We start from the raw sequence: 13,043 nt of genomic DNA, 5'->3' as shown, positions 1-13,043 counted from the left end.
AGGAAGAAAGTTGTCTTCCGCAAATCATTGTACCTTGGTTGGTGAGACCTTATTTTTTTTCTTTTCTGAATTAAAAGTTGCCATTTCATTCAAAAGGCTCTGTGCTTACGCGCAGAGAAAAAAGCATTTGGTTCCTGTTGAGAGAAGATGAAGTTTGGCAAAGAATTCGCAGCCCAGTTGGTGCAAGAATGGCAAGATGCATACATGGACTACAATTATCTTAAAACAATCTTGAAAGACTTATTGCGGTTCAAGCAACAGCAACACACGCCTTCTCCTATGATGCCGGCGAAAGGGCCATTGAAGAGAAGGGTATCATTATATAGAGCCTTTAGTGGGCTAACAAGCAAGTACAGAAACTCTCCAAGGAAGAGTGAAGATGAAGCAATATTGGTGAGTGAGGGATCAGACGATGGGAAATATCAAACAATGTTACTCATGTTATCTGATGGAGGAGGAGAATGTGAGCTTTTGTTCTTTAGGAGACTTGATGATGAGTTCAATAAAGTGGTTCATTTTTATAAGAAGAAAGTGGAGGAAGTGATGGCAGAGGCAGATGAATTGAGTAAACAAATGAATGCTTTGATTGCTCTGAGAATCAAGATAGAAAATCCAATGGTTTATGAGACTAAGATGCTCAATCTTGCCTCTTCATACTCCTTAATTCATCCTGCCAATGGCAGTACGCCAGGTAAAGAGAAAATTTTTAGATTGATGACTGATATGTGTACCATATGCAATTAGGTTGTGTGATAGGGTCTCTGTATTGTGAATTTTCTCAAAAGTTATGGAATATTTGCTATATGAAGGGCAGGTACTAATGGATACTATTCAAGAAGTTGAGATGAGTGGTGAAAAACACTCAGAGAGTGAAAGGGGAGCAAGCAATGGAGGAGAGGGTGATATGACAGCCTTCAGACCAGTTCCATTAGAGGTGTTGGATCATGTACAGATCAATATCAAGCCCGAAACTCCGGGATCGATGCTAAAGGGTGTCCTCAAGAGTTTGAAATCAGACAGATCGTTCACCAAGCGTGAGCTGAAGAAAGCAGAACAGCTTATGGCACAGACTTTTGCTGAGTTCTACCAAAAGCTTAGACTTTTGAAAAGCTACTGGTATCATGTTATCTCTTTATATTCTTGTCATTCTATAGGATATGATAATGATAATTGTGAATTGTCTTATTGATATGCAACAGCTTTTTGAATCAACTGGCATTCTCCAAAATCATGAAGAAGTATGACAAGGTTCATCTCTTTGTTTTCACTTAACCAATTTTAACTTGCCTTGTCTATTTTCTGGGTTCAGTTTGATTGATTTGTAACAGCACAGATTACTTCAAGAAATGCATCAAAGACTTACCTAGAGATGGTGGATAATTCTTATCTTGGAAGTTCTGATGAGGTTTGTTTTAGCCAATGAGACTCTTTTTGTGTCAGTTGAATTAATTGCCCTTTTTTAACTCATGAATTTGCCTTCCACGACAATCTGTGCCTGTACAGGTTACTAAGCTCATGGAAAGGGTGGAAGCTACTTTTGTTAAGCACTTTGCAAATGGAAATCGTAGAAAAGGAATGGACACATTAAGACCAAAAGCTAAGAAAGAAAGGCACACCATTACATTTTTCTTAGGTAAATTTGTTCTATAGAAACGTGGTTCCACCTCAATCAATTTTGCTCAAAATATTGAATGAAGCAATTGATATTGTTAAATCCAAATGAATTCACATAACTTCTGTAAACCTGTAGGTACCTTCTTCGGCTGTTGCATTGCACTTATAGTTGCCATTTTTGTGGCTCTCCATGCACGAGATGTTCTCAATAATCCTGGGCGCACCCAGTATATGGATAACATTTTTCCGCTTTACAGGTGAGTGCAGGCTTTGTGAGAGATATTCTGCTTCAGTAACATAACCTCTACATCTCCACTTGCAAGTATATATGAAATCATAATTTTTCTGAACTTCAATTTGCAGCCTTTTCGGATACATTTTCCTGCATATGCTTATGTATGCTGGAAACATATACTTTTGGAAGCGTTTTCGAGTAAATTATTCATTCATATTTGGCTTCAAGCAAGGAACTGAATTGGGTTTCAGAGAAGTCCTTCTAGTTAGTTCAGGTCTTGCTGTACTTACATTTGCTGGTGTCTTGTCAAATTTGGATATGGAGATGGATCCAAGAACACAAAGCTTCAAAGTTATCACTGAACTAGTCCCTTTAGCTCTGCTTCTGGTAAGATTATTTATTAATCTCTTTAAAGCAACTCTACTTTACCCAATTTATATATATATATATACACACACACTCTCATTAACATGCTTTAGATATTCTGCTGATTGTTATTGCAGCTTGTGATTCTTATAACGTTCTGTCCTTTCAATATGATATACCGTTCAAGCCGATTTTTCCTAATCCGATGTGCAATTCACTGTATTTTTGCACCTCTTTACAAGGTTACCCTCCCAGATTTCTTCTTGGCAGATCAGCTTACTAGCCAGGTTAGACATAAAGTTCAACTACCAAATCACTTTGATGCAATATTTAAACTTGGTTTATTGATCAATTGCTACTGCTATAATTCATTTCAGGTGCAAGCTTTTCGAAGTTTGGTATTCTATATTTGCTACTATGGATGGGGAGACTTCAAAAAGAGAGAAAATTCCTGTGTAGATAGTGACGTTTTTAAAACCTTTTACTTGATTGTAGCAATCATTCCATATTGGCTTAGATTCCTTCAGGTACTTAATGTTGGATCAAAATTCTTATGTTGTAATTTTCAACACAAATCAGTGATTCTTATAACAGTTTTGATGTTTCAGTGCCTTAGACGTTTATTTGAAGAGAAAGATATAATGCATGGAGCTAATGGACTAAAAGTCTTCTCAATCATTGTTGCGGTTGCTACAAGAACAATTGCTTTTGAGTTTAGGACAGCGCAAACTTTGAAGTTTGCAGCTATAGCCACTTCAGTGGTTGCTACAGTTGGTGCTACATATTGGGATATTGTGATAGATTGGGGTCTTTTGCACCGCAATTCTAGAAATCCTTGGCTGAGAGACAAGCTTCTTGTACCAAACAGAAGCGTTTACTTCATAGCCATGGTAACAAATATATGCAACTTTCCTTCTGTCATTTGTAGTTTCACCTGATGCTTAGCTGTATGAAGTATTCTAATATAAGCTTTTTTCCCATGTAATATGAAAGCACTCTCTGTGAAATGCAGGTGCTGAATATTTTACTGAGACTTGCTTGGATGCAGACAGTGTTAGGCTTTAGAGAAGCTCCATTTCTGCACAGAACAGCCTTGACTGCAATAGTTGCAAGCCTGGAGATTATCAGGCGTGGCATCTGGAATTTCTTCAGGTATGCTATACTTCTTTCCATATTCAATCCCTTTTCGATGTCGTTATGAAATATTTGGAAATATGAGAAGTAACCATAATACAGTTTCTTATTGGGATTGTAAATGCTTACTTATTTCTGATGAAGAAATGACTTCTGATTGACCAGGTTGGAGAATGAGCACTTAAACAATGTGGGGAAGTATCGCGCATTCAAATCAGTACCTTTACCTTTCAACTATGACGACAATGAAGGCAAGGATGCATAAACATGAACTGCTCAGAAGAGAGATGAAGTTAAAAAATTTCCTACAGATAAAATCACAGATATCATTTTCTTTATTTATTATTCCTTAACTCGGTGAGGGGAGTCATTGAATATGCGAGAAACAGAGGAGGAATGAAATGCTTGTACACAAAAACAGAATACATCATAGAAGGATTTTAATCAGGCAACAGTTTGCGAAAATTTTGATTTCGAATAATACTCTTCATTCATACAAATCGAGTTTCCATGACACATGAATTATTTGTATGAGTTTTCACAGTCCTTGGCCAAACATCGCATAAAAATTACATTTTTCAATACTGAGCACATTCAGGAGGGATGGCATGCAGAATCAGGCTTTTGCCAAAGAAAGTTGAGGAGTAATGGAACAAATTAATGTATTAGACTGCTATAAGATCACTTGTGTTGTAGCTGATCATATTCCAGTATGTGCCCTGGAAATTGCAGAACGGAACTGAGCGACAAGCTGCCTTCTGTGCTTCTGCAGCTGTTCAATTCGCCTTAAGATCTAACATCCAAAAGTTGGTTGATGAAGGAATAATTGATAATGTTGGTGAGATCAATTATTGTTGGGCTTAGAAGTATTCTAAAATGAACTAGATGTTACAATTTAAAGCAAAAATACTAACCAAAGTTATAACAATAGTTTACTGCACATGCCATTAAGTTTGATTGAGATTGAGATTTTCTTGACAGGAACTCTAGTAAAGCTACTGGCCATGCCTACTGTAAACAATGCATACTTAGGGTGGGACTTCACTGGAAACAAGACAGTGCAGAAAAAGTACAGTTAGAAATAAGAGATTACTAAATTTTTTCAGATTGGCTGCTCTGCATTTCAGCTTATGACCTTGAGCCAGCATGTTAGGAAACCCATTAAATCAAAATAGCAAAGAACTCAAATACCTCAAACAAGAACACATGTTTTATGTGGGAAATCCAATACCGAAAAAACCGTAGGCAGAAGATGGGGATTCCACTGTGAATGAAGGAAATTACAGATGAAAAAGAGATAATTTGTTTCTCTAATTTTGCAGCACACTTATACTCCGCATACACTTCATACAATTTTGACATACAAATCCTAGTTGACAGATAATTAGATATATTTACTCGCCGGTCATAGGTTCACAATAGGTCACACCTCTTTGGCCTGTAGGTCATACCAGGTTCCATTATAGATCTCTCAAAGATTCACATCTTGAATCTTACACCAAATGTTACAAATCTTGAAAAAACTACACTCTAAAAATTAATTATTAAGATTAGATAGTTCAAAATATATAATTTTACACCAAAAATTCATACTTTCTGATGCGGGATTCTAATATCTTATAGTCAAAATAGTTTTCTTCCTATATAGATAAAACACTTATTTAAATTTTTTAGCTTGTAAGGAATCAACTATGAAAGAGTATGCATCGAGTCAAAGCCTCCCTATCAAAAATGGATCAGCATTAGGAATGAGACAAGGTGCTTTCAATTTGGTTAAAAAATTCGAAGCCTCTGTCTTATCTTCTTGTTATTTTTGTGACAAAGATTTTCAAATTCTCAATAGAAAAGGATGGTCTCAAACTTCTGAAAACAAATAACAATCTTGGATGGCCATTCATACCCAAATTTGTGCAGGGCTTAAATTAATGCTTGAATTGTGATTTATCTCCTTGTCTTCAGGCAAATTGTAAGAACAATAATTCCATATGAACAGTATTTTAGTTGGAAAAACCTCCTAGCTAGTTGCCAGACGACCACCACCCATGTGAAGCCATTATTAAAATACAATTAATGATAATTTGTTATCGCAGTTCAAACTTAAATATATTCAGGCCATCAGTGTTCTTGAATTGTGAAGAAAAATAGAGAACCAAATGGGAAATCCTCATGTTCTGGTTGGCCATGTACTTCCTCTATTGGAGCTCTCACAGTGCTTACTGAATCGTGGCATCAGAATTACATTTGTGAACACAGAGGAAAATCATAAGAGGGTCATGGGGTATTGGCACGGAAGGATGGTATTTGGGATCAGGCTCATCTTGTTTCCGTTTCACTGAGACAGGAGTCTTCTTCTGAGATAACAACGACATGTCAATCCGCAGAGAAGTTTCTTGAAGCAATCTTCTGGCTTATGCCAAAAAAAGTTGAGGAGCTGATTCATCAGATTAATGCATCAGATAGTGATAATAAGATCACTTGTGTTCTAGCTAATCCAGTTCTTAACTGGCCCATGGAAATTGCAGTGAAGAAGGGAATCAGGCGAGCTGTCTTCTATTGTGCAGCAGCTTCACAGCTCCTCTTAAGATCAGGAATTCAAAAGTTGATTGATGATGAAATTTTTGACCATGATGGTAAGAGCATCTATCACTATGTCTTGCAAGTTAAGTATAGCATAATTTGATATTACGCTGATAGATTTTATGAGCGTAATAGTGTTAAAATCGGCGACCACTTCGTTTATAAAGTGCTATGTTGATGCATACGGAGCCCTGTTCCCAAATGAGTGGGCGACGTTGCAGGGGGACAAACCACCAAACCTGTGAGCAGTGTTTAGCTACCCATTGCCTTCTCCTTATCATATAGTGGATAAGGTGTTACCTGCTAGACGTTACTCGCTGTGTTGTGAGTTTATCTCATGAATAGCTGTCGTCTAATGCGTGATATTTCATTTTATTGTATAACTATTTGCTTTGTTGATCTCGTATGTAGCCTCGAATCCGTTTTCTCCTAATAGCTGACAGGTATATGGTTTATTTCGGTGTTGATTTCCTTTCCAGGGACTCCAAAGAAAGAAGTGTTTCAGCTATCGCCAACCATGCCTGTCATGAGCAGAGCACACATAGGATTTCTCTGGCTTGGCAAATCAGAAGCGCAGAAACTCTTCTTTGAAAACTCTGTCAAAAACAACCTATCAATAAAACTGGCTGAGTGGGTGCTTTGCAATTCAACTCATGACCTTGAGCCTGCAGCTTTTAACTCTGATCCAAACTTCATACAAATCGGTCCACTTTTAGCAAGGAACCGACTGGGAGACTGTGCAGGCAGCTTCTGGCAAGAGGACTTAGCTTGTTTGAAATGGCTCGATCAGCAACAACCGCAGTCAGTTATATACATTGGCTTTGGCAGAACAACAGTTTTCAACCGAACCCAGTTCCAGGAACTGGCTCTGGGACTTGAACTCTCCAACAGACCGTTCCTCTGGGTCGTTCGTCCTGATGTCACAGCCAAAATAAATGATGCTTACCCTGAAGGATTCAAAGACAGAGTCAAGACTCGAGGGTATATAGTTAGTTGGGCACCTCAGCAGAAGGTTTTGGGACATCCTTCCATTGCTTGCTTCATAAGTCACTGTGGATGGAACTCCACCATGGAAGGCATCGGCAATTGGGGTACCGTTCTTGTGTTGGCCGTACTTCGCGGACCAGATGCACAATGAGAACTACATTTGTAATGTTTGGAAGGTCGGATTGGGGTTCGAAAAGGATGGAAGTGGGATAATAATTATACGAGAAGAAATTAAAAGTAAAATTGAGGAACTGCAGAATGATTTTAAGTATAGAGACAATGCCATGGAACTCAAGGAAAGGTTGATGAATCACATCAAAGAAGGTGGTTGCTCCTCCAATAATTTCATGCATTTTGTTGAATGGCTTAAGACATAACTAACAAGCTCTTCGCAAATTGTTAAAGCTTCTTTACGTAAGGTTCTGGCCATAAGTTGTCTGTAAAAGTTCTTGTCATTCAGATTTTGTTACTTAATGCAATAAACATGGATTCAAAGGGAAAATTGTTATTATCTAATTAGATAATTTTGAAATAAAAATAAAAAAACACAATTATATAAGGGTACATCAACTTTTTGATTTGTATTTATATTTATTGTTAATATATGTAATATTACTTATTGTTAATATATGTCAAATGATTGAATTGTTACAATAACTCTCCACACAGGGATTGTGATAAATGATGATGTACAAATATTGGAAAAATCTTATCTCAAGAGCTAGATGTTAAGTTTAAAAAATTGAAAATCATGTAAAAGTATAAAGTCATATAAACACTCTACTAACAACGTATACTTTTTTATATAAAATTCAAGTCTTTTAGTTTAGATTAATTATTTTGAGTGGTATTGCTTAATTCATTTTTGACACCCCTTTAAATATGCAACAACATTAAAAGTTAGTAAAATATAATTCCTCTAACATATTATAATTGGGGCGTGAATGATCTGTCTTTAATTTGCTCAATGCGTATAAGGTTATACTCGAATTAAGTTAATTCAGTTTGATTTAGTGTGCAAATTGATAATTTAGGTTGAATCCACTTTCAATGATACTTTATATATTCTCGATAATATTAGTCATTTAGTTAGTATTATTATTTATCTTATCGATGATCTTCAATGATATCTCTTATCAAAAAATGTAAAAATTGACTCAAACATACCCCAATTACAAATAAAATAATAATAATAATAATAAACATATGGTTTCATGTGTTACAAATAACTTTACACTGAGGGGGTATTTGGTTAAAAAAGTTAAAAAGTTACTTTAATACTCTATCTTCTATTACTTACATTACTTTATTTGGTTTATAAGTAATAAAAGATTCTGATAATTTTCTATTACTAATGGTGATGTGACAGGTAATATAAGGAGTAATCTAATTACCACATCTATTTTAGGTATTAAAATATTACTAATATAATTTTGATTTTATTATAATTATATTTTTATTTATTAATTTTTTAAGTAAAAAATAATATCATTTTCAATTAATACAATAACTAATATAAAAAATATTTTAGAATAATTATACACAAATGCATTTAAATAAAATAATATATTAATATTTTTTATTATCTTTAACCAAATATAATAATTATTTATACCTATTAATTTTTTTTAAATTTTATTAAATACAGTAATAATTTATATCCAGTAATGTTTAAGACTATTTATCTTCAAGATAATCTTCCAATTTTGTTAATAAGACATTTCCCAAACAAACACCCTCTTAATATATCCAAATTATCATTGAATATATAGAGTTGAATTCAGATAAGGTGAATTATAAACAAAACTTAATTTTAAATCTATTTGAATTAAAAAAATCCATTCAAAATTGATAAAATGAGATTTAAACCTAATTAAAAAATAATTTTATTTTATATTTAATTTAATATTAATTTATTGTCCAAAGTACTATTTCTCACCCAAAGTATCATCTTATCCCAATTTTCTATCATTTAATTTTGAAAATCTTATTTATCTACTTATGAGCTATTAAAATTAACGGAAGTCTAATCTCTTAAAATTTTATTTCTTTTTTCCCCCCTAAACCTTAAAAACTAACTATTTTTTTTATAGGTCAAGTTTTAAAAAATGATATTCTCTCCAAGGTTTAGTTTTTAAACTTTGGTATCATTATCAGTGGCCTCTCTCTCTTAATGTTTTCTCTCTTTTCGACCACCTCTCTTTTCTCAGTTGAATATTCGATTGACGTTGAATGAAGTTGAAGAGACGAAGAGCTTTATCAAAAAGATAAAACTTCTCGTTTAAAAAGATGAGATCTTTATTAATCAGTGTTTCAAAGAAAGGGAGAGAGACCGTCGTAGTATAGTGATTTGTTGTGGATAATAGCATCAAATTTGACAACCAAAATTGAAAACTAAACTATAAAGGAAAAATATTATTTTTTAAAATTTGGATGAAGAGGTAAATTTTAGTTTTTAAGATTTAAATTAGAAAAAAAAATTAAATTTTAATTTATTTTTAATATTATAGATTAAATAATAATTTTATTTTTAAAATTAATAGATTTAATTTTTTATAAATAAATATTTAAAATTTTTATAATTAAGAGATAAAACTAGAAAACCTATGATACTTTGAGTGGGAATAATCTTTCGGCCTAATTTATTTTACGAAAACGAATATAATACTCAGATGGAACTAGACTGATCCAATATAACCATGTGAGCTCGAATTCAAAATTAAACATGGTCCATCAAATTCAACCCTATTCCTAAGGAAGGCTACCACATCCACATGGCAGCCAAAATTTGCGGCTTAAATTGACAATGTCGTCTTTATTTTTCGCTTTCTCTAGTTGTTTTACCTTTTTCATTCTGTGCTTTCAATACGAACTGAAATCTAGGGTTTTTCCCATTCATTTTCAACAACAAATTAGGTGCGTAATTCAATTGCCCAATCCTCTGTCAATTTCTTTCTAACATCTCAACTTTTATCCTCGCTTCAATTTTCGGTTTTTTTTTTTTTTTGGCTCCATCTAAGGTTTGGTTTGTCTCTTTCTCTCCGTTATAATGTCAGAATTATATATGTGGATTTGGTTGTATAGGACATGGGTTTTGTTCGTCTGATTGAAACTTCAACTGGGTGTCTGAAATTTTAACTTTTGTTTTGATAAAAATCTTTACTTTGACTTTGATGAAAAAGCCATTGTTTGAAAATGTTATGCAAAATGAAGTTGTTGTGATTTTGTTTATAGGACATGGGTTTTGTTTGTATGATCGAAACTTCAACTGGGTATCTGAAATTTTAACCTTTGTTTTGATTAAGAAAAATTTGGTCATTAGAAGAAAAGCAATTGTTTGTTAATGTTATGCAAAGTCAAGTTGTTGTAATTTGGCTTTGTTATCATTTCGTATGAACTCTGAAGCCAGCGATTGTGATATATTGTGTGATGAGTTGCTTAATCTTGTTACCTTGCGATGTTCGTCAATTGTTCATTGGTTATTACTAAGCTTTACTGTACGCTGCATGATGCTTCTGGGTTATTGTTACTCTAGTGCTGGTGTTGGAGGTCTTATAATTTTCTTGAAGTGTTGTTGCCAGAAGGAGATGAATTTGGTTTTTGAATGTCAACTATGACTGCATTTGAGTAGATTTTTGCTTGAAATTTTGTGTTTATGCATTAGCATTTGTCATCATGATGTGTTTATGGTTAGCTTCACGGTTTCATCAGTGTGAAATCATGGTGTATTCTAAGTTGACTTACATCAATGGAATTATAACCATATACATGTAATTTGCTTGATTAGATTTTTTTAAAGGTTGAATAGAAGGATTCTTTTGATGGTCCATTGATTGAAACTTTACTGTTATTTTCATTGATGAGAAGAATGGATAATGACCATCTGGATCACTTTTCCGTATACACACACACACACACACACACACACACACACATATATATATGTATGTATGTATATTTATATATATATTGAGAAAGTATTTAGGTTTTGGAGGAGTTTGGTATTGCCCTTTGCATATATATGTCTCAGACATGTATTGATGGTCTGCTGATGTCTGTTTTAGACAATTCTTCATCATGTGGAATTATGATCATAACCTAGTAACATAGAGGCTGGTTAATTATTATCTATTGATGTCAATTAAAGTTTGCATGTACGTTCATACAGCTAGTTGAAAGTGAATACGTGTTTTCTTTAGGAAATAAGTGAACAATAATATTTCCTGATAATTCACGGCCACATCTTTGCTTTTAATGTTCTAACTTTAAACTCTAATGTTGACATTTGGTTTGCTGTTTAATTTGAAATTTCATATCTTCTGATTAACAGGAAAATTCCACAGAATCAACTGGCTTCACCCTTCAGTTTGTCCAAAGCTGTAAATAGTTGCTGGAACATTTATCATTCTGCATTTGATTTTTGTTCTCTGGCTAAAAATGACAAATGAAGAAATTCTAAAAGCTGTTTTTCCTTTATTGGATGGAGTTGACCTTGCTTCCTGTATGGTAGTGTCTAAGCAGTGGAGAGACATAGCCCAGGATGATTACTTCTGGAAATGTTTATGTGCAAGCAGGTGGCCTTCAATTTGCAAACGTCCAAATCCTCCCTCTGCAACCTACTACAAATTATATCAGACCTTTTACAAACGGCAGCTGCGTCGAACTCTCTTGCCACCAAGACTTTCCTTTGAGGATTTGGAATTTTTCATTGACGTTTGGACTGAAGATAAATTGATTTTCTCTGAAGTAGTTCCAGGCCCTGTCTTCCAGAATGGAATCAAGATCCCACCGCCTGGAATATCAGACATGCTAAGATATCATACTGATGACCCTGAGTACAAGATGATCATACCTGTTGAGCCAAGGTTTACTATTCCTTGGAGCCTGACTGTGAGTGCATCAGTGCTAGTGGGACGGAAGGATCCCAACAGAGTTGCTTGCATAATTGATAAATCCAGGTTTGATTACATAGATAGATCGTCCCACAGGGCTCATGCATTTGAGTACCTTGACTTCGCCCCTGCATACCCTTTCATTTCCGAAATCCGAGCATGGATTTCTTTGCATTTCACGGACGATGGAAATGAAGGCATCCTTAATGTTTTTGCACTTGAAATGGATTTCTGTGATGCTGCAAGCTCTAAGGAAGAGGTCTTGTGGCTATTAGACATGCTAGATTGGAAGTGAATGCTGAACCTTTGGCCAATTCAAGAAATTGACATATCAAACTTGGTTTAAACTAGCTACCTATTTGTCTTTGGGTCTTTCATTATTTTGCCTATTTGGCCTATTTTGTGGAGGACTGTTTGTGGAGAGTTGTCTGAATCCCCTCCCTCACCTTCCTTGCAGAGACTGCCCTAAGGGGCTCAAGTTTGAATCATGTTCAATGTCTGTACATGCCTTTTAAAAAGGTGCAATCCTTAGATTGTGTTTGTACTTGGTGACAAATTGTCAAGATTGTAATAAAATCTTTGAATATTATTCTACTTATAAATCTTTTGTTGTTGCAACTCTTTTTATCTTTTATTGCTGTGATATGATAAATTGAAGCTTAACTTGTATTATCCAAGCTCTCAAAATATTATGGGATGAATATAATTCTAATTCTAGCTAGTTTTGATGGCCCCAAATTCAACAATTCAATCTATTTGAATTATCATGATTAATCATATTTAAATAAGAATCATGAGCCTATTTTGTTTCTCTATTTTGGTGAAGAGAATTTTAAAATATCTTGGAAGCTATTGGTTAAGCTTGTGTAATCGCCAATGGTTGTTGTGATGACATTGAGTTGACCTTGGTGGAAGAAGTAGAGACATAAGAGAAGTTCAGAGGAGTCCAAAGTGATTAAGAGGGACAAGTTTGACGAGTTTGAAATGTGTCAGTTCAACGAATTGGGTGAAATATTAAAAATTATTTTCTTTTAAAATTAATTTCATAAACTTGTGTATTAGACCCCCATGTAAAAATGAGTATTTTATGGACACAGATCCGACGACTGTGAACGCAAACCTTGTTTCACATATACCTGCATGCAGCCCATCCGTTTGTCATGTTTATACTTATGATCGGAAAAAAGGTTGGGGTAATTTAAAATAGATAAAAACCTGGGTGGCTGTTCTTGGAGATT

At 34.4% G+C, this 13,043-nt stretch overlaps 3 protein-coding genes across 6 annotated transcripts; all 3 read left to right on the top strand.

Moving 5' to 3' along the window:
- The first annotated feature begins 44 nt into the window (after positions 1–44).
- On the top strand, positions 45–3,849 carry LOC123225215 (phosphate transporter PHO1 homolog 9-like). Of its 4 annotated transcripts, none has more exons than XM_044649123.1 (12): positions 45–691; positions 810–1,116; positions 1,200–1,248; positions 1,334–1,405; positions 1,504–1,633; positions 1,751–1,871; positions 1,978–2,236; positions 2,458–2,502; positions 2,593–2,742; positions 2,824–3,105; positions 3,228–3,367; positions 3,515–3,849. In XM_044649123.1, exons 1-12 carry the CDS (start codon positions 148–150, stop codon positions 3,612–3,614), a joined length of 2,199 nt encoding a protein of 732 aa, XP_044505058.1. In that variant the 5' UTR covers positions 45–147; the 3' UTR covers positions 3,615–3,849. The 4 variants fall into 4 exon arrangements, with proteins under 4 accessions (XP_044505058.1, XP_044505056.1, XP_044505059.1 ...); XM_044649121.1 differs by having other exon boundaries at positions 2,353–2,502; XM_044649125.1 differs by having other exon boundaries at positions 540–691; positions 815–1,116; positions 2,353–2,502.
- Positions 3,850–5,502: 1,653 nt separating this feature from the next.
- On the top strand, positions 5,503–7,064 carry LOC123226368 (UDP-glycosyltransferase 83A1-like). The gene is made up of 3 exons (XM_044650869.1): positions 5,503–5,646; positions 5,691–5,979; positions 6,406–7,064. The coding sequence occupies exons 1-3, from the start codon at positions 5,503–5,505 to the stop codon at positions 7,062–7,064; spliced, it is 1,092 nt and encodes a 363-aa protein (XP_044506804.1).
- Positions 7,065–9,607: 2,543 nt separating this feature from the next.
- Positions 9,608–12,423, top strand: LOC123224729 (F-box protein At5g39250-like). Its single transcript, XM_044648427.1, has 2 exons — positions 9,608–9,829; positions 11,244–12,423. The coding sequence occupies exon 2, from the start codon at positions 11,351–11,353 to the stop codon at positions 12,098–12,100; it is 750 nt and encodes a 249-aa protein (XP_044504362.1). The 5' UTR covers positions 9,608–9,829; positions 11,244–11,350; the 3' UTR covers positions 12,101–12,423.
- Positions 12,424–13,043: the final 620 nt, after the last annotated feature.

Source organism: Mangifera indica, chromosome 9, assembly GCF_011075055.1.
Source record: "Mangifera indica cultivar Alphonso chromosome 9, CATAS_Mindica_2.1, whole genome shotgun sequence".
Classification (NCBI taxonomy): domain Eukaryota; kingdom Viridiplantae; phylum Streptophyta; class Magnoliopsida; order Sapindales; family Anacardiaceae; genus Mangifera; species Mangifera indica.
Note: the sequence above shows the minus strand (reverse complement) of the source record. Positions and strands in the feature narration are given on the sequence as shown.

What these genes read in the sequence shown, in the direction of transcription:
- LOC123225215 (XM_044649121.1), top strand. Translation starts at nt 148, where the DNA reads ATGAAGTTTGGCAAAGAATTCGCAGCCCAGTTGGTGCAAGAATGGCAA. An exon ending in TCCCTTTAGCTCTGCTTCTG is followed by an intron (nt 2,237 to 2,352) that starts GTAAGATTATTT and finishes TTGTTATTGCAG; the next exon opens with CTTGTGATTCTTATAACGTT. An exon ending in CAGATCAGCTTACTAGCCAG is followed by an intron (nt 2,503 to 2,592) that starts GTTAGACATAAA and finishes AATTCATTTCAG; the next exon opens with GTGCAAGCTTTTCGAAGTTT.
- LOC123226368 (XM_044650869.1), top strand. Translation starts at nt 5,503, where the DNA reads ATGGGAAATCCTCATGTTCTGGTTGGCCATGTACTTCCTCTATTGGAG. An exon ending in GGTATTGGCACGGAAGGATG is followed by an intron (nt 5,647 to 5,690) that starts GTATTTGGGATC and finishes TCACTGAGACAG; the next exon opens with GAGTCTTCTTCTGAGATAAC. An exon ending in TGAAATTTTTGACCATGATG is followed by an intron (nt 5,980 to 6,405) that starts GTAAGAGCATCT and finishes TTTCCTTTCCAG; the next exon opens with GGACTCCAAAGAAAGAAGTG.
- LOC123224729 (XM_044648427.1), top strand. Translation starts at nt 11,351, where the DNA reads ATGACAAATGAAGAAATTCTAAAAGCTGTTTTTCCTTTATTGGATGGA.